The following is a 21,205-nucleotide window of genomic DNA, read 5'->3' as shown; positions in this document are numbered from 1 at the left end:
ATATAAAAAAGAAAACCCTGAAGTTGTCATCAGATTAAACAAAACATCATAACTTAAAGCCATCGAAGGATTATTCTTTTAATGGAAGTTTGAGCAAGTAAATGTGTTTGGAATCAGAGTTTCTGGAAAGTTGATTTTGGAGCCAAAGTTGATATTTGCTAAGCCCATGAACTTTTTACTTATTTTAGAAAGACGTACATTGCATTAAGACATCAACAATATTTGTGATAACCTATTTGTTTTTCAATGGGAAAAAGAACTTGCATACTTAACTGTAATTGGATTGTTTTATAGTGCTAAATGTAGTGCTGAACAATTTTTTAATATGAATTTGGTTTTGGGGGAGCCTTTTCACCATAGATTAGCATAATCTCATTTTTTTTGCAATTTTTCTCCATCTGCTCATCAGCAAAGTTCCTATCTATTACATTTTTTATTCCAGAACCACATAATTGGCAATGGCAAGCGGTTGACAAAATAGAAGTACTCTGGCCTAGAATTCACTAATAAAGGAGAACATTACCCTGGTTTTTGCCAAACTCAGGTCTTTTTGTCTTTTACGTTGAAGATCGTGTTGCTGTCCTATGGCATTTCCTGGGTGTTTTTTGTAGTTTCTGAAGTCTTCTGACTGTGGACAGTATAGTGTAAAATGGACACTTTATTTTCCATACAAAGCATCCTGATCTCCTTTTTTTTGCTGATAATCTTTTATTCCTTTTAGGAAATGACTTTCCACGTTCTGTGAGATTTTGGTGAGAGTGTCAAAGTTTCTCAAGCACCATAAGCCAGTTAAGCTACAACAATTGAATTTTTTCTCCCAGAGAGTTACATATAGTGTATGACCAGTGATGCAGTAATCATATTGCACGATACACTTAATGTTCTCAAGTCCAGTGAACTTCCTGGCTTATCTCCAGGATGAGATAAGACGTTTTAGGCTAGACATATCCGTTGTCAATCACATTAATTATGAAAGTAATTATTTACATTTAATACTTAAAATTTGCACACAGGGCTATATTTTTATTTATAGGCATTGAGAAAGTGACAGCAGTTGCATGGTAGTTTGTTAGGAAGAGGAAGTCTGGAATACAAATCTAGGATTTTTTTCATGTCTTCCCTTGACAAGTATCTATGGGAAAAGTGTGGAGATTTGTAACACTCACTGTGGAAAAGAAGACCAGGTGCACTTTTGAGGTTTTTAACTAATGCCCTAAATTGTGTATATTTAGATTTCTACGAAATGGGAAGATATCCCAAATATTTTCATAACATATTGAGAATTTATAGAATAAGAAAACAATTTGGGCTGTAGCTTATTTATGTTTCATAGTGCAAATATAATACTACTTATTTTGTTGGCCTCTGTATGCATAGACAGCTAAACCATAAGCAACAGCATTTTAAAATAAAAGTATTGTGAACATCTTTCTTAAATCCATGAGAACTAATATATGGATCTAGTGTATAGTAGATATTTAGTGTATGTTCATTGACTTTGTTTATTTAGTGAACATTTAGGTGGCAGTTAATATGTTACATCTTTATATCAAAGCTGAGTTCCCCCCTTTACAGATGAAGATTCTGAAGTCATGGAAAGACCAAATAACTTGTCAAAGGTTCCACAGCTGGAGATGAACCAATCTGGCTAACAAGTCAATTTTATTAATTACTAGATGTCTCTGTGAAATGAAATGATGAACAACATGCATTAAACAATTATTTTAATTAACATCAATATCTGGTGCTAATAAAAATAATTGTGTTCACTTATTTAACAATTATTTAACACCTAGCATATGCTAGGCACTGTACTATGTACTGAGACTGTAGCCTGAACAAAATAAGCACAGTGTCTGACATTATAGACTTTATTATGCTCTAGTGAGAATTATGTAAGGCTATTAGTATTTTAAAATCCTCTTGTTTCAAGTTTCTTAAATGCTAGGACTATGTCTTTTGTCTGTTTTCCTGACTTCCAGCTCAGTTAATGGTGGATGTTAAAGAATGCATGAATAAAAGAAAGAAAAAGTGAATGAAAATACAACCTGCAGTGTTTCTTCACTTTTATTTTTTATTTGAAACTGTTTCCTGAGGAGTAAAATACATTCATGCAGAGAACATTTCATTCTGTAGAAATTTTCTAACTATAATTATCACTAAAGTTTCAAGGGTTTTTTTTTTTTTAATAAATTTATTTATTTAGTTAGTTTTGGCTGTGTTGGGTCTTCATTACTGTGTGCGGGCTTTCTCTACTTGTGGTGAGCGGGGGCTAGTCTTTGTTGCGGTGTGCGGACTTCTCATTGCGGTGGCTTCTCTTGTTGTGGAGCACGGGCTCTAGGCACGTGGGCTTCAGTAGTTGTGGCATGCGGGCTCAGTAGTTGTGGCTCGCGGGCTCTAGAGCGCAGGCTCAGTAGTTGTGGCACACAGGCTTAGTTGCTCTGCAGCATGTGGTATCTTCCCGGACCAGAGATCGAACCTATGTCCCCTGCATTGGCAGGCGGATTCTTAACCACTGTGCCACGAGAGAAGTCCAAGTTTCAAGTTTTGAAGAAAGGAAAACATGTTATTTGGGAAATAGGAGCATTATTTAAAGGGGCAGAAAATATGGTGTGACATTTTAAAGCATTTATGTAAAGTTATTCTGTATAATGGAGAGTGGGCTAATTAAAATGCTTATTAGGTTAATGTATAAATGAAACCTGTCTTAGTCTCTTCTTTTTAACTCAGTTATGGTCACAGTTATAGAACACACAAATTAGAAAAATCAAAGTTTACCAAACCTTACTTATGGAGGATGGGGGTACAAATGGCATATATCTTTTCAAACAGCACTTGAAACTTCAGAAAAAACGGAACTTGGAACTTAAGAAAAAACGCATGACAATCATTTCATTTATTAAAATAATACCGAATAATTTCTACTTTATTGGTTTATCCTCAGCATATGATACTTAGATATGTAGCCCTTGACCTAATAGGAATCAAAATAGAGGTGGTTCTACTTCAAGAATTTGTAATAATCCCTTCACTTTAACACATGAATGTGTTCAATATTGGCAAAAGAACATGTTGCTACCAAAACTGAAATAAGATCCTTGAAACAAAAAGGATGTTGCCATGGAAAAATGAAGTAACACTCAGTGCAGCTGTGATGCATTAATGAATAGGATATTTTTTTAAAAGATCATTTGTGTTTGGTGTGGCTCAGAGGGTCCCAACCAGATGGTTTCCATGAACATGATCTGACCCCCGGTTTGAGGACTTCTTACTGGCAGATTACTTCATTTTCTTTCCCTTGGATTGTCAGATCCTTACATTAATACAAAATTTACTGCTGCAGATTTATATTCACTTATATAAATCACTCAACATTTTACATTAAAACCACAATTTTAGACATACAGTTTAACAGTTATTTTAAAAGTGTAAAAAGATTTATGTGATAGCTTTAGTATACATAATAGATGTAACATTATAATAAGTTTGAACAATTTGGATTATGTATATGTTTTAGTTCTTATCATTAAAAGAATCCCCACAATATACATCATTTTTTAGAAAGTTTATTTTTTACACTTGTTATGTATGTCAGGCTAACATACTGTCGATTCTGTATGCATTGCTCAGGTTGTTTTAATTTGATTGAATAATTGATTTCCAAATTAGTGGAAATTTGGAATATATTGTGATTTTGGAAATTTTGGCACAATTTAAATTTCTCAGGACATGTATGTATAAATCTGTGTACGGCAGCATATTAAACTAATTATCTCACATTGTTGGAAGCATTTTTCAACATAGCATCAATATCTAACACAGGGACTTCCCTGGTGGTCCAGTGGCTAAGCCTCCGTACTCCCAATGCAAGGGGCCCAGGTTTGATTGCTGGTCAGGGAACTAGATCTCACATGCCGCAACTAAGAATTCGTACGCTGCAACTAAAAGATATCACATGCTGCAATGAAGATCCCGAGTGCCACAATGAAGATCCCGCATGCCGCAACTAAGACCCAGCACAGCCAAATAAATTAAATAAACAAATAAATATTTTTAAAAAATCTAACATAAAGTGTTAAACACTGACCCTTCATTGTTTGACCTTAAAACCATAATTAATATAGGAGAATATGCTGTCAGTGTGCCACTTTAGCTTGTGCACTTTAACATCACTAATGCAGTTATATATTTTAAAACATAAATGTAATAACATCTGAGACAATATACACTTCTATTTCAGAAGTTAAAAATGTTGTGATCTTAAATCAACAATGAATTACTTAACCATATACATGCTTAAATTAAGCTACAAGATAAAATTCTAAACCTAAAAAATCTCATACTTCATGAACCAACATACTTTTTTTTTTGCAAAAGTTTACTTATATTTCTCTTCACTGAGTTCATCAATTTGTCCATGCACAGAAATATTGAAGGGAAAATGAGTAAGTGTACTTAATTTGTAAGACTGGCAAATTATTTATCATATCAAGGAATTCCAGACCTGTTACATATCATGCTCTCACTAAGGAATATATTAACCCCAAGAGAAGGTTATTACTTTATTCTTAGTTATCTTTTATAAAATATGATCTCTTTGTTATTTTAAGTTGCGAGACTATCCAAACATTTTTCAAGCAAACAAATTTTAGTTTTTATTAGATAATACCTTTGTATGCCAAATATTTTCTAGAAAATTAAAGGTTATATTTTGTATTTTCTTAAAAATAATTTAAGTATGGTAGGCTGTTTGGGCAGTTTACTAACCAGGTACAGAATATTACCTTGTACAAGAGTCACCTAAGACTAATAGGCTTTTACTTACATTGCTTTTGAATTAAAAACTCATGATGTATTCAATTTTTTATTTGGTCTTGCTTAGTCTTACTTTAACTCTGTTAGGGCCTGGCGACCTAAGTAACTACACTGGGCATAGGGGAACATAAAAATTTCACTTGAAATCATAATTTAGGTAATAAGTTGAAGTATGATAAAAGTAAGGAATAACACTCTGATTTTTAAGTCTCCTGAATTTTCTTCATTACTATATGTTATAAACATGTTCTCCTTTAATGTTTGTCTAGAGATGTAATCTGAACATTTAAAATATTCTTTTCTTAAATTTCAGTATGTGAAGTAAGGGACAAATTCACATAGATATAGCTGTTTGTGGTTTTCTATTTTTTAAAGTAAGAGCAATAAAATGCTAGTCCATTCTAAGACCTTAGCTGGTGTTAACAAAATGTAATGAACTGCAAAAAAAGGATTTTCTCACCTTTTTTTGCCAGCACATTTTCTAACTCAATCATGTTTCTTGGAAAGAACTGTGGAAAGGCAGATACGTTTTCATTTCATGTCACTGTGCTCTTTTGATCAAATTTATAGCAAGAAACAATACCTTTTCAAGTGTTTGTTGTATTCTTTAGTGAAAGTAACTCATAAAGACATAAGTATGGGGCATTTTCTTTTTTTTGGCTTGCCTGTGTATTCTGGTAAAGATATTAGATGTTTGAGGATACATTTACTCTCAAATTTAGTCTGATCCAAATATTTTGATTTTGCTTTTCTTTTCTAGCTTGAAGTACAATCTTGTTGTGTGTTCATCCCAAGTGATAGCTTGCCTTCCCCAAGTACAATTGTATCTGGTGACATTCCTGGAACAGTAAGAAGTTGGTACCATGGACAAACCAGCATGCCAGGAACACTTGTCCTCTGTTTGCCTCAAATAAAGGTTGTTAGTGCTGGCCACAAGTATATGGAACCTCTGCAGGAGATTCCTTTTGTCATCCCACGACCCATCCTTGAAGAAGGTACTTTTTAAAAAAATTCTTCCTATGGTTATTTTACTATGTTTATTATATTTTATACTGATATTTTTAGTTTTACTGCTTTTTTTTTTTAATGCCAGTGCATTTCTGAATCAGTCTTCTCATTGAAAGAACTGCATGGAAATGAACTAAGTGATTTACAAAGTGAATGAACGAAATGATGATGTTTATTGATAGCCACACCTTTTATATATATGGAGACTATATATATGTATATATGGAGACTATCTACAAAAGATCATATAGAATACAGTATGATCACTGAAATGCTAAACATAGATAAAATTAACTTGAGAAGGATGTTGGTTTCAGATGTTTGCATTAGGCTGAACTAAGAATTATAAGTAGGTTGATTTTAATTTAAGCCACTTGACTTATGAATGGATGCTTCATAAATACATAATCAAATGAATACATTATTTACAGCAAGCATGCTATATTTCTAGATTACTCATTTATTTAAATAAAGTAGATAATTGTGTGATGATTGGAGCCATGGATCTTTCTTCAGTAAATACTTGATTTCTGATGTTGCAGTGTTTTCAGTTGTAGGTTCATACCCTTTTGAACTTTGATGTATTCATTTCAAACTGTGTGAACCTGGAGAAGTTTTGAGTCACAAAGTAAATAATGTGAATCTATATTTTAATAACAAGCCTGAAATTTTTTGACAGTGCTAAATAGGTCAACAACTTGTTCATATTATTAGGATGTAAGTGTCTGAATCCTGATATCGTTCAGATTACCACAGTACTGTTATTGAAAAGCAGGTACAGTCTGCAATTTTTGATTTTGACTTAATGTCGATTTCTCTCTCCTTTTCTCTATTGAAATTTCCATTGAAATCTAGTTTTCATAGGTTTATCAAAAGTAAGCATGATTTTACTGGCAGAAATTAATGTTGGTACTTAATGATATGAATACCATTATCATAAAATCATAGAATTGTGAGAGTTAGAAGGAACTTCTTTAGAGTTCTTCTTAAGTGCTCTTTGTCTTGATAATTTCTCTAGCATATTGGACATAGCCATTCTTTGTTATTTGTTTTCAGTTATAGGGAATTCCTTATTATCACAATAGCTATTACATGTCATATCAACGATATGCTAGAGTGAAGTGAGCTCATAAAGCTCATAAAGTGAGCTGGGAGTGCTTCCTCCTTTTTTTTAAAATTTTAACTCTGGAATAATTTTTGTAAGATTAAATGATTTGTACCTTGATTTTTTGTTAAAACTCATTGATAAAATTCACATATTGTAAAATTCTTCCATTTAAAGTATACAGTTAGATGATTTTTAGTGTATTTACAAGTTTTATGCAACCATCACTATAAAATTTTAGAATAATTTTATCACCCTAAAAAGAATTGGTATATCATTAGCACCTACTCCTCTTTCTCCCTTCCCCCCAGACCCTACGAACCACTTGTCTTTCTATCCCTATGAATTTGCTTCTTCTAGACATTTCATATGAATGAAATAACAAAATTTGTGGTCTTCTGTGACTGGCTTCTTTCACTTACCATTATAAGTGGTAAGTGAAAGAAGCCATCTTTCACTTCTTTCATAGAACCATTGTTATAGTATGTATGTCTTCATTCCTTTTTATGGCTGAATAATAATTCATTTTATGGTTATACCACATTTTATTTATTCATTACTTGATGGGTATTTGGGTTGTTTCCACTTTTTGGCTATTATCAATAATGCTGCTATGATCATTCTTGTACACTGTTTTGCATGGACATATGTTTTAATTTCTATTAGATATATATAGTAGAATTGTTGGGTCATTTGGTAACTCTGTGCTTTAGCTTTTGAGGAATTGACAAGACTGTTTTTCAAAATATCTGTGCCATTTTACAATCCCACATCAATGAATGAAGGTTCTAATTTAGTCACATATTTTTATGTGCAAGTATAGTTGATTTACAATATTAATTTATCCATATCTGTGTCACCACTTATTATTGTTCTCTTGTTATTGTCTTATTGGTTCTAGCCTTCTCAGTGGGTGGGAAGTGGTATCTAGTGGTGTTGATTTTCATTTCCGTAATGTCTAATGATTTTGAGCATCTTTTCATGTGCTCAGTGGCCATTTGTAGATCCTGTTCTGTATTTTCTTCTTCTATTCAAATCCTTTCTTTTTAAAAATATTTTTAAATTTATTTTGGCTGCACTGGGTCTTAGTTGCGGCACGTGGGATCTTCATTGTGGCATGTGGGATTTTCAGTTGCGGCATGCAGCCTTCTTACTTGCAGCATGCAGACTCTTTAGTGGCAGCATGTGAACTCTTAGTTGTGGCATGTGGGCTTCTTAGTTGCAGCATGTATGCAGGATCTAGTTCCCCGACCAGGGATCAAACCCGGGCCCCCTGCATTGGGAGCACGGAGTCTTACCCACTGGACCACCAGGGAAGTCCCTTTTCAAATCCTTTGCCCACTTTTTAGTTGGGTTATTTGTCTCTTTATTGTTGAGTTGTAAGAGTTCCTTATATATTCTGATATTAGACACTTATTAGATATGTGATTTGCAAATATTTTCTCCCATTTCTCCCATCCTCCATTTCTCCTGTTATCTGTTCACTATCTTGTTTGAATTTATTTAGTTGTTTAAATAACAGTTTTTTTCCTTTATACTGTAATATATGTTATTTTAATTCCTTTTTTCTCCTGCTATATTGGAAAGTATTCCTTAACTGTTTTTCTTTCAATCTTAGAAATTAACACCCTTTCCTCAAAGTCAGCTCTGGTCCTAGAAATATTAAGCTGCATATTTAATTTATTAAATTATGCATTAAATCAAGTTATTTACTCTGCTACTGAACAACACACAGGTCTTAAAATACTTTAATTCAATCATCCTCTCTGGATTAATGGTTTATCACTTAAAAAAATAATTGCTTATATTTATTGCATATATATAATCAGGGCAGGGTTTGGAAAATTTATTTAGTAAGGAGCCAGATAGTAAATATTTTCAGTTTTACCAGTTATGTGGTCTTGTTGCAACTACTCAACTCTGCTTTGGAGTGCAGAAGCAGCCGTAGGCAATATGTTGATGAACTGACATGACTGTGTTTCTTTGAAACTTTATTTACAAAATCTGATAGCCAGATTTGGTCATGGGCCATGTTTGTGGACTCCTATACTAGTGCCTTACTAGACATTCCTTCTTACAATTCAGTCCTTTATTCTATCTCAGACCATTTTCCTTTTGCCTTTTAGTGATGATATGTTGTTAGCAAACTTAATTTTGTTTGTTTGAAAATGTCTTTATTTTGCCCTCCTTTTTGAAAGATATATTGGTGGATATATAATTTCTTTGTTGGTAGTTATTTTTGTCTGACCCATTAAAAATTCCATTGTGCTGACTCTTGCTTTTCATTGTCCTATTGACAATGAAAATATTTATCTGCAATGTCCACTTGCAGTTTGTGTTTCTTTGAAGGTATTTTGTCCTTCCTCTCTGGCAGCTTTCAGAATTTTTTAAATCTTTGTGTTTTAAAGTTTTAGTGTTGGTGTCTTTTATGAGTTCTGCAAGTTTTCTGGCATAATATCTTCAGATATTGCCTGTGCCTTATTCTTTCTTACATATATTTTAGAATTTTTCACATTTTTACTGTATTATTCTTGTCTCTTCTTTGTACTTTTATATTTTTTCTCTTTGACTTGCTGACCTGCATTCTCAGTAATTTCTTTAATCTGGTCCTCCATTTCATTAATTTTTTAAAGCTGGGTCTAATATGCTGTTAAACAGTTATTCATTGAATTTTTTGAATAAACTTTTATAGAATTCAAATATATCATATAGAAAACTGCTCAACTCTTAGTTCACAGCTTGATACATTTTATAATAAACCTACCCCTGTTGCCTACATCTGAATCAAGATCAAAAATATTACCAGCACCCAGGAGATCTTCTCTAGTTCCTTGCGAACCTCTTTCTTCAGATTCAAACTGCATCTTGACATCTAAAACCATAAATTAATTTACCCGTTTTTGAACTTTGTAGCACTTTATTAAATTTTTACTTATGATATTCTTTTCATTTTGATTGATTTTTTTTTTTCTTTTTTGCGGTACGCGGGCCTCTCGCTGTTGTGGCCTCTCGCATTGCGGAGCACAGGCTCCGGACGCACAGGCTTAGCGGCCATGGCTCACGGGCCCAGCCGCTCCGCAGCATGTGGGATCTTCCCAGACCGGGGCACGAGCCCGCGTACCCTGCATCGGCAGGCGGACTCTCAACCACTGTGCCACCAGGGAAGCCCTTGATTGATTTTTAAAACTCCTTTTTATTCATAATTTTCAAGGCTTCTTTGTGTTTCTTGATACATGAATCATTTATTTTATATTATTGTCTAATTCTTTAATCAGCCTTACTTGTGAGCAAGGATGTTCAATTTCACCAGTTTTGAAATGCCTCAAGCGATTTGTTTTGTTTACCTCTGAGTTTCTGGCTTCTCTCATTCCATGGCATTAATAGTCTTTACTTTTTGGAGAAACTCATTAATGATTTTAAGGAGGTATTGTGTGTGTGCGTGCGCGTGTTTGTGTGTGTAAACAAATATAAGTTTTAATCATACTATGTGTTACATATAAACATTTTATAAATACATTCATCATTTTCATTTGTTTTTAGTGCAAGGGTCATTCAGGGAATGAAATCTACCATTGTTTCTGGAAATAGAATCCCCCAGTGAGGTTAAAGATGTTATGACAATATTATAGCCACCCCTTAATGGATTTTATGAAAGGGCTGATGTGTACTACCGTACTATTTGTTATCTCTTCAATACTCTTTTCAAATCCCTCTTACTCCTGCAACGCTCCTGCCAACTTCAACTGTTTGTCCTTTTCATTTGATAAAATGTTTTATTCTTATCTTGTTTTTCCAATATATTATGAACGTCTTAAGAACTACAGAAGTCTCCATCTTTAAAGCATAAGATGTTATTATATTCTCTGATTTTTTTTCCAGAACTGATGAGTTAGAATCTTAGTTTATTTTCAACTTTTAAAAATATCATACACCAGATGGAGAGGACTAGAATCAAATAGAAACTTCTAAAGTCTATTTTTCATACTCCCTAGGAGACTATAGAGTGACTATATAATCAACATTGAAACCTAAATTTTACTTCAGGTTTCAGTTTTTTAACCACCTGGTTATTCTCATTGGCCAAACCTACCTTGAGGAAAGGAGATTATTTCAAGATATTTAAAACTTCTTCAGGCATTAAAAATCTGTAGATATTAACTTATGAAAGACCATAAGTATATATTTTTTCTTCATTTTAAATGTTGTTTGTAAAAATATTTGAGTATAACCCTTTGATGCATACATGTAAAAAGTAGTTTACTCTTTATCTTTATACCTGTGCATAGATTGAGAAAGAATCTTGAGGTCTGTTCACTTTCAGTTTTCAACTAGTCCTCCTGGTTTCAGTGTCATTCCACATTCTCTTTTTCAGACATATTTGAGTATTGGAACCTGTTGAAGGATGGTTGTCATGAATCAGATTGATCCTTTATGGTTTATCTCTCTGGGCCTCAGTCACTTGCTATTTATCTATTATATTTATATGTTTAAAAATTTCATGATATTACTTATCTGCTGTTTTGTCCTCTCCTGTTCTCATCCTCATTTTGAGTTATAATGCTTTTTTTCTCTCTCAGTGTCATTTTGCTGGTTTCAGAATGTAGATAAATATTTTCAATCATTCATGATCAACCAGATATGCAGTGTATCTAAATCTATACCACCTTCCGATTGCGCTTCTTTCTAGTCTGCTTCTCCAATACTATTATTGTTTTATGTTCAACTCATTTTTGTTCAGTAAATGTTTTTTGATAATTGTAGATGATGGATTTGGTGGGGTTCTGAGAGGGCATGGGCTCAGGGGAAGATAGGAAAATTGGAGGCAAGGAGATTAGATATTGCATCTAGCTATTATAGTTGTCTGGAAACATGACTGTCAGAACCAGAATGGTGGTGATAGGGATGGAGAAAATGGGAAAGAATAGAGAAATAGTTAACAAAAAAACTGGCAAAACTTTGTGACTGGATTAGTTATAGATAGTGAAGGAGAAGTAAATGTGTAGAATAACTCCATGGTTCCTAGCTTGGATGTGTGTAGACATTTATATGGTTAATATTATGATTACAAATGAAGAAAGAGGTTTAGTTTTGGGTGTGGAAGCTGGGAAGGATGAATTTAGGTTGGCACATACTGTAGAGTGTTTGTGGGACATTCAGGTAAATATATCTAATAAGCTGTTGCATATATGGGTCTAGAGCTCAAAAGAGGAATCATTGTTAGAGATACACAATGTGATAGCAGGGAAGACCATGAAAAAAGATGTGATCACCTGAAATCACTTATGTAGAGACAAATAAGTATAATCCAGATAGAAAAAGGGGGGAACACTAATGTTCACTGGCTGAAAAGGAAAAAAAATAATCTATGTTGAAAACTGTGAATAAGGTAAGTACAGAAAAACCCATGAGGCAGTAGTGTCATGGAAGACACACAATCTAGTCATTTAAATGTAGCAGAGATGCCCAATACGATGAGGACTAAAAGATGTGAAAGGGATTTGACAATTTTGGATGATTGGTTTTTCTTATCACCGTACTTTCAGAGGAATAGTGTTAATGCAGGTCAGATGATGGTGCCTTAAGGACTAAACAGAAAGTGAAAAATTGATATAACAAATTTCCAGTGTCTTTAAAAAAATATTTGAGAAAGGCGGAAAAGAGAGATGGTATTTAGATGTATATATACCTTGATATCCTTTGGTTGTACACAACAGAAACCAAGTCAGGATAATTTAAGCAAAAATGGAACTTAATGATGCATTGTCTGTATTCTACTGTAGGAAACAACTTTGAATTTTTAGTTAAAATTTTAATGTTTCACCATTTGACCCTGGTGGTTATGAAGACCGTGGTTTCAATTAAAACTTTCTTTATCTTTTTTTTTTTTTTAACTTGGATTCATAACTCCTGTGAAGTTATTTTTCTCTTGCTCTTTGTCTTTGGTGTTGCTTGGTTATCATACTGGAGTTCTAAATTTCTATTTAAACCTTAATTTTTGAATCTAGTTGTTTAGATTCAAAATACAGTGATCTAGTCATTATGATATGAACAAAATGAAAAAAAAACCCTTTAGCATTACAAAGATGATCAATAGGATGAACAAAAGCGTTCTCACTTTATAGATTTGAGCCTTCTATACTGAACTTGGACTTCAAAGTTCAAAATGAGGGACTGTTTGTTGAAATGTGTCATCTGATTTCAGTTGCCATGAGAAGGGAGAGATGATCGCTAATATAGCCAGATCCAATCTGTGTAGGGTGTGTGGGTCAAAATCAACATCTTGAATTTCATTAGAGAGCATTTGCAGTGAGGCTTGCAGATGTAATTTGCTACATCTAGCTCACACCTCTGAGCAGATGGGTTTCTACCCTGTGCCTAGCAGAGGTTTGTTTTTCCTTTTTTGAAAGAGTTGCCTGTGACTTTAATAAAATATTTTGACAAAGTTGAAATGTAAAGATCATTTATAAATTAAAACTCTGCTATTGTTGGATTTAATGAGTTTTAATAGAAACTGATGTGAAAATTGTTGAGCATCTATGAAAAACATGAGGGCTATTTTTTCCATGTAATTCTGGTCACCTTAGTTGTTCATATGTATTATTACAGTATAGATATTTTTAAAATATCATAGTTTGATAATCATAATTTCCACTTGTTCTGAAAGATGATGATGTACTATAGCAGTAGTTTTTTTCCCAGCTTTACTCAGTGTCTTTGACTTTAATTCTTAAACCCTATGTAAATGAGATTGCCTGGGTAAAAGAGGAAGCTCAGAAAAGAGCTTGAGATTTGTTCTTGTTGGTGTTGTTTTTAAATAAATTTCTTGGAAGCCATCATACATGTATAACAAATGAAGTTAAGCTGTTGGACTGCCTAAACATTTTTAATATAATTGCTACAGACATTGTTCTCTTCTCAGTAGCTCACATTCATCCTGCTCAATCATTTGTTTACCTCTGGGTTCTATAACTTTTAAAGGCTAGACAAGGAACCTTACTTTATTTATTTCCTGTTAATCAATTTTGCATTTTCCACCCTCCCACACAAACACTTATTTTAAAAACAAAAACCAATATGGCAGATCTAATATCCTGCTCACCTTTTAAAAATAAACTATATAATTTACATTGCCTTAACAATATAATTTACATTGCAGATCTAATATCCTGCTCACCTTTTAAAAATAAACTATAATTTACATTGCCTTAAGATCTTAAAAATATGGTTTTTAAATGATACCAAGGTAACATTCTAATTAATGGGAATTTTTAAATTCAGATACAGTTGACATATAAAATTATGTAAGTTTAAGGTGTACAGCATGCTGATTTGATACACATATATTGCAATATGATTACCAGTGTGGTGTTAGCTAACATTTCTATCAGGTCACATAATTATCATTTCTTTTCTGTGGTGAGAACATTTAAGATCTAGTCTCTTAGCAACTTTGATGTGTGTAATATGTATTGTTGACTGAAAATCACTATGCTGTGCATTAGATCTTCAGATCTTATAGTTGCAAGTTTGCACTCTTTAGCAATATCTCTCCAATCTGTGTAGGGTGTGTGTATCCTTACCCTCCAGCCCCTGGTAACCACCATTCTTTTGTCTGAGTTCAGCTTTTTTAGATTTCATATACAAGTGATATACAGTAGTTGTCTTTCTCTGTCTGATTTATCTAAGTTAGTATAATGCCCTCATTAAAGGAAATTTGGAAAGCAAGTAACATATACAGGAGAAAATAAAAATCCCTTGATGATGACCACTTTTTTTAAAATAAAGAAGTGATTATTATTTTTTTTTAGTTTATTTATTTATCTTTGGCTGTGTTGGGTCTTTGTTGCTGCGCACGGGCTTTCTCTAGTTGCGGCGAGCGGCGTCTACTCTTTGTTGTGGTGCACAAGCTTCTCATTGTGGTGGCTTCTCTTGTTGTGGAGTGTGGGTTGTTTTATCTTTCAACTTTTTGTTATCACATATAATACACATATAATATTCATTATGTATAATGATTATATTCATTATAAAATTAGGATAATAATGCCTGATGAAATTTTCAGTCATGTTTTTTTCTCTTACTGTTTTATCATGAGTGTTTTATATGAAGTTAACGTTTTTTTGAATCCATTTCCATCTTAAAGTAAGAGGATTTAGACTTGCACCATTAAATACAATGGTAACTGTGAATTTTTCATAGATGCCCCTCATGAAGTTGAGAAAGATCCTTTTTATTCTTAGTTTATTGAGACTTTTTACGCTGAGGTGGTTTTGGATTTTATCAAGTGTTTTTATGAATCTATTGAGGTGATCATGTGTGTTTTTCCCCTACTGTATGCTATTAATGTGATATATTTCATTAATCAATTTTACATAATTAATTGATTAAACTAATCTTTTTTTAAATTGGAGTATAGTCGTTTTACACTGCTGTGTCAGTTTCAGCTGTAGAGCAAAGTGAGTCAGCCATACATATACATATATCCCCTCTCTTTTGGATTTCCTTCCCATTTAGGTCACCACAGAACACCAAGTAGTTTCCTGTGTTATACAGTAGGTTCTCATTAGTTATCTATTTTATACATAGTAGTGTGTGTGTGTGTGTGTATATATATATATATATATATATATATATATATATATATATATGTCAATCCCAATCTCCCAATTCATCCCACCCTCCTCTTTCCCCCAAACTAATCTTGTATTTGGGGATATAGACCATTTGGTTATGGCGCGTCATCTCTTCATATGATGCCGAACACGGTTTACCTTTTTATTTTTTTATCTGTATTCATGAGGGATTTTAGTCTATAGTTTTCTGACAGTGTCTTTGGTTTTTATATCAGGGTAATGCTGGCCTCATAGAATGAGTTGGGAAGTCTTTTCTCCTCCTCTATTTCTGGAAGAGTTTGTGGAGTATTGGCATTATTTCTTTAAATATTTGATAGAATTCGCCAAGTGAAGGCATGTGGAATTGGTGGACTTTTTTTTTAGTGGAAAATTTTTAAATGAATAATTCAGTCTCTTTATTTGTTATAGGTCTGTTCAAATTTTCTATTTCCTTTTTAGTCAGTTTTAATAAATTGTGTCTTTCTCGAAAGTTGTCCCTGAGTCTAGGTTGTCTAATTTGTGAGGATATAATAGCATTGTTCATTATAAGGGTTGTTGTTTAACCTTTTAAATTTATTTAGGGTTAATAGTAATATTCCTTCTCTAATTCCTGATTTTACTTGTGCCTTCTCTCCTTCTTTGAGGTTAGCCTAGCTAAAGGGTTATCAGGTTGCTATCTACTCAGAGAACCAACTTTTAGTTTCGTTGGTTTTTTTCTTATTGGTTTTCAGTTGTCTGTTCCATTCCATTGTGGTCTAGAACATATATGGTATGATTTTAATCCCTTTAAATTTATTAAGAATTGCTTGATGGCCTAGCATATGGTCTGTTTGGGAAAATGTTCCATGTGTGCTTGAATGGTTGTTCTGTAGTAGTTGGGTACAACATTCTATGTATGTCAGTTAGGTTGGTTGGTTGATATTGTTGTTCAGTTCTTCTATAACCCTACTGACTTTCTGTCTAGTTAGTCTGTCAATTATTGAAAGTACTAGAGTATTGAAATTTTCAAGTATTTTTATTTAGTCATCCATTTTTTATTTAAATTTTGTCAATTTTTGCTTCATAGATTTTGAAGCTCTGTTGTTAGATGCATATGTGCATATATCTGTTACGGATTCCTAAAATATTGATCCTGTTATCATTATGAAATGTCCATCTCTGCCTGTATAAAACGTATTTTCTTAAATCTATTTTATCTGTTATTTTTTATAGCTATTCCAACTTTTTTATGGTTATAGTTTTTATGGTATATCTTTTTCATCCTTTTTATTTAAACATAGTTATGTTTTTGAATGCAGGTATTTCTCTTTTAGACAGCATTTAGTTAGATTTTGATTTTTTTGTGCAGTCTGACAATCTCTTATTTTTAAATGGGGGGTTTAGACCATCTATATTTCATGTAATGTTGATGTATTTTAATTAAATTGGTCACTTGCTATTTGTTATCTGCTTGTCTTGTTTTTTGTTCCCTGTCTCTTTTAATACCTTCTTTGTTTTAGGTATGTATTTTAGCATATCATTTTTTCATTTTCTCCACTGATTTTTTTTTTACTATGTATTAATTTGTGATGGCTCTAAGGATTATATTATGTTTCTGAATTTATCACACTCCACCTCAGATATATTTTAACTTAATTCTGATAAATTATGGAAAAAATTTTTGAACATAGTTCTGTTCTCTATTCATTTCTGTTCACACATATATCACACCTCTATGTATCGTAACCCAGCAATACAGTGTTATATTCATTGCTCTGTATAGTCAACTGCCTTTTAAAGTACTTGAGAGGAGAAATGAGAAGTAATACATATATAGAATTTTTCATATTAACCCACTTATTTGTCGTATCCAGCACTCTTCATTTCCTCCCATGGATTTGAAGTAGCACCTGAAGGACTTACTTTAGTATTACTCATAAGGCAGCTTTGCTAGCAATGGATTCTCTCAGCCCTTGTTGATCAGAGAATGTTTTAATTTCACCTTAATATTTGTAACATAGTTTTTCTGGATGTAGAGTTCTTCGTTGACAGTTTATTACTTCCTTTCATGTATCTGAATGTGATTTTCCACTGCCTTCTGAATCAATTATTTCACGTAGAAGTCAACTTTTAAACATATTGATTTTCCACTATATGTGATGAGTTATTTTTCTTTTGCTCCTTTTAAGAACTTCTCTTGTTCTGTAGTTTTCAACAATTGGACTATAATATCTATAGGTATTTATGTTTCAGTATTCATCCTATTTGAGCTTGGTTGAGCTGCTTGGATGTATGTACTAATGTTATTCATCAGTTTGGAGATTTTTCAGCCATTATTTCTTCAAATATTTTTGTGCTCTTTTCTTCTCACCTCTGGGCCTTCCATTTTAGGTTTGTACACTTCAGCTCTCTGAGGCTCTGTTAATTTTTTCTTCAATACATTTTTCTTGTTTTTCAGGATGGATACTTTTTTTTTTTTTTTACTTTCAGGAATTGTAGAACATTGATTTTATTGTCGTGTTTTTGCACAAGCAGTAAATAGGCTAACATTTCAGGTACAGGGTAATTATTCTTGAAAAGCAAGCCATCAAAATCAAGTTTGTAGTTAACGGCCCGACATGTTGACAGGAGCTATGTGAAAGTCCCAGAGATGTCTCTGAGTTACTGAAAATGTTAAAGATCAGTGTGCTATGCAGGCAGGAGAGAGATGCAAAGGTAGACCCCCTCTGGGGCATTCTGTGGAATACAGATATGCTGGGCTAGTTCCCATACAGGCTGATGTGGAGGAGGTTCTGGGAGGGGTAATTTCATGTCCACCATTGCGCCTGTCCCTTCCGTTAATGCCACAAGACTTCTAAGGACAGTATGTGGCATTAACACACTTATTGTTCCAATCTTGGAGTTTTACTCACGTGGCAGCAGAATGCACAGGTACAGAAAGTGTATCTACACCATGCCGGAAGTGGGGTTGGTGGGGGGTGGGGGCACTGCATTAGATTCCACAGGCCAGTGGGGGATTTAAACACTCACACCTCTAGCTTCTAAGGAAAGCTGCGACTTAAGACAAATCCTAAGAGTTTACTTAGGCTTTGATTCAAGGACATGATGGCTTTGCCTTCCTAGATGCTCTCCTTGCCAGTAGGGTCATGTCTTGGATTTGTTGGATGGCTGATGCTGCTCCTCTGTTAGGCCAACAAGGAAAGGCTTATGGTACAGACCTTTACATGGCAGATTGAGTGAGAATGGTGCCTGCATCCTGGGGAGACCACTGTCTCTGGACTCTGGACAAATCTTGGTCTGACTGATCTCCCTGGCTACCTCAATGACCCCAAGTGCCCTGCCTGTTTTTCTAGATCCTGAAGATCCTGATAGCATTGGCTATTCTTATGTGTCTGTATATAATGAGAGATGTTGAATGCTTACTTGAATAGACTTGAACACAATCCCGAAGTACATTTCTTTAGCATGGACGTTCTGCTGCCTCCCAGAGGCAGTCGTTTGGGGATTATCTGTTTTTCCTGGTCTCCTTTTGGTTTTCTTCCCTAGTCAGATTGGATAATTTCTATTGATCTGTATTTAGGTTCATTGATTGTTTTTTTCTTCTGCCAGCATGAATCTGCTATTGAGCTTCTCTACTAAATTATTCATTTCAGTCATTGTACTTTTCTACTTTAAATTTTGATGTGGATTGGGATTGACATATATACACTAATTTGTACAAAAAAGTTAACTAATAAGTGCTGTATAAAAATAAATAAATCAAATAAAATTTTGATTTGGTTCTTTTTTGTATTTTCTTTCTCCTTATGAGATTATTGATTCATTGTTTTCATACTTTCCTTGAATTTTAAAAAATCTTTTTCTCTAGTTCTTTGAACACATTTATAATAGCTAAATTGTTGTCCTTTGTTATGCTTCATGCTACATCTGTGGGCACATAGAGACTGTTTTTATTGACTGTGGGTTTTTTTTCCTGAAATAGGGTACACTTTCCTATTTCTGTGTTTGCCTAAAATTTTTAAAATATTCAGAATTTTAAGTGTGTGCATATGTATTCTTCTTTTTCCCCAGAAAGTTGTTGTTCTTTTATGCAAGTTTGCTTCTTTGTAAAGTAACTTCCTTGGGCTAAATCTGTTCCTTCCTAACTGTGTGACCACTGATGTCTCAGCTCGGTTTTGTTCTGTTCTTATTATTCTTGGTTTTAATTTGAACCCTGGCTTTTCAGGTATCACCCTTATGTCTTCTTATCTTAGTGGTCAGCCAAAATTGAACAGAGGTAGTTCTCAAATAAGGCTTTTGTCCTCTACTAATAGATAGATCTCTATATGTGTTAGGATTGTGTATTCAGTGTTCTGGCCATTCTCATACCTGCCAAACTTTTACTTTCCTCTGAGCCCTTCCACATGTCCTCTATACATATGTGTAGTCTCATGGTTGTTTAGGAGTGTCCAGATAACTCAGTTCTTCTGCATCCACTGTGCTTGTGTGTCACGTCAGTCAGGAATATGCTTTCCCCAGTCACATTCACAATCTTAGGCTAGTAGAGCTGTTGGCCCTCCCTGTTCAACCATTACTGAGATCATCATTTCAACGACAAGACTTCTGGGTGTGGTTGTTGTTCAGTACTCCAGATCAGGTGACCTCTTTTTGACCATGGCAGCAGTGCCTCTAGTTTTTGTGGCCTGCCTTACACTGGCAGAACCTCCTGGACTTTTGTTTGCTGGGAGTTTTTTGATTACTGATTCAATTTCATACTAGTGATCAGTTTGTTCAGATTGTCTATTTCTTTCTGATTCTGTCTTGGAAGATTGTATGTTCCTAGAAATTTATCTGTTTCTTCTAGCTTGTCCAATTTGTTGGCATATAATTGTTCATAGTGTTTCTATTGTGATTTTTTATCTCGGTGATATTGGTTTTAATTTCTCCTCTTTCATTTCTCATTTTGTTTATTTGGATCTTCTCTCTTTCTCTCACTCTCTTTTTTTTTTTTTTTCCTTAATGAGCCTGGCTAAATAAAGGCTTATCAATTTTGTTTATTTTTTCAAAAAAACAGCTCTTGATTTCATTGATCTTTTCTGTTGTTTCTTTCATCTCTATTTCATTTATTTCTGCTCAGATGTTTATTATTTCCTTCTTTTGACTTTAGGTATCATTTGTTCTTCTTTTCCTAATTCCTTTAGATGGCAGGTTAGTTTTTTTATTTTAGAATTCTCTTGTTTCTTGATATAGGCCTTTATTGCTATAAACTTCCTTCTTAGAACTGCTTTTGCAGCCTCCCATAGATTTTGGAAAGCTGTGTTTTTATTTTCATTTGTTTCATGGTATTTTCTGATTTCCTCTTTGATTGACCCATTGGTTTTTTAGGAGCATGTTGTTTAATGTCCATGGGTTTGTGTCTTTTTCCCATTTGTCTTCCTGTAATTCATTTCTAGTTTGATACTGTTGGGGTCAGGAAAAAAAATGCTTGCTGTAATTTCTGTCCTCTTAAATTTGTTTAGACTTGTTTTGTGACCTAGCATGTGATTTATCTTGTAGAATGTTCCATGTGTACTTGAAAAGAATGTGTATTCTATTTTTGAATGGAATATCCTCTAGATATTTATTAAGTCTAACTGGTCTAATGTATCATTTAAGACCACTGTTTTTCTTATTGATTTTCTTTCTGGGTGATCTGTCCATTGATGTAAG

The 21,205-nt window shown here is 33.6% G+C and overlaps 1 protein-coding gene across 1 annotated transcript in view; it reads left to right on the top strand.

Moving 5' to 3' along the window:
• The window catches only part of VPS13B (vacuolar protein sorting 13 homolog B), an 803,413-nt gene that overhangs the window by 362,553 nt on the left and 419,655 nt on the right, over positions 1-21,205 (top strand). Inside the window, exon 23 of the mRNA XM_082674491.1 lies at positions 5,576-5,810. Coding sequence (XP_082530617.1) covers positions 5,576-5,810 — 235 coding nt within the window. The remainder of the gene's footprint in view (positions 1-5,575; positions 5,811-21,205) is intronic.

Source organism: Grampus griseus (assembly GCF_964374135.1).
Source record: "Grampus griseus genome assembly, chromosome: 17".
Classification (NCBI taxonomy): domain Eukaryota; kingdom Metazoa; phylum Chordata; class Mammalia; order Artiodactyla; family Delphinidae; genus Grampus; species Grampus griseus.
The sequence above is the reverse complement of the archived record's forward strand: the minus strand, read 5'-3'. Positions and strand labels throughout refer to the sequence as shown.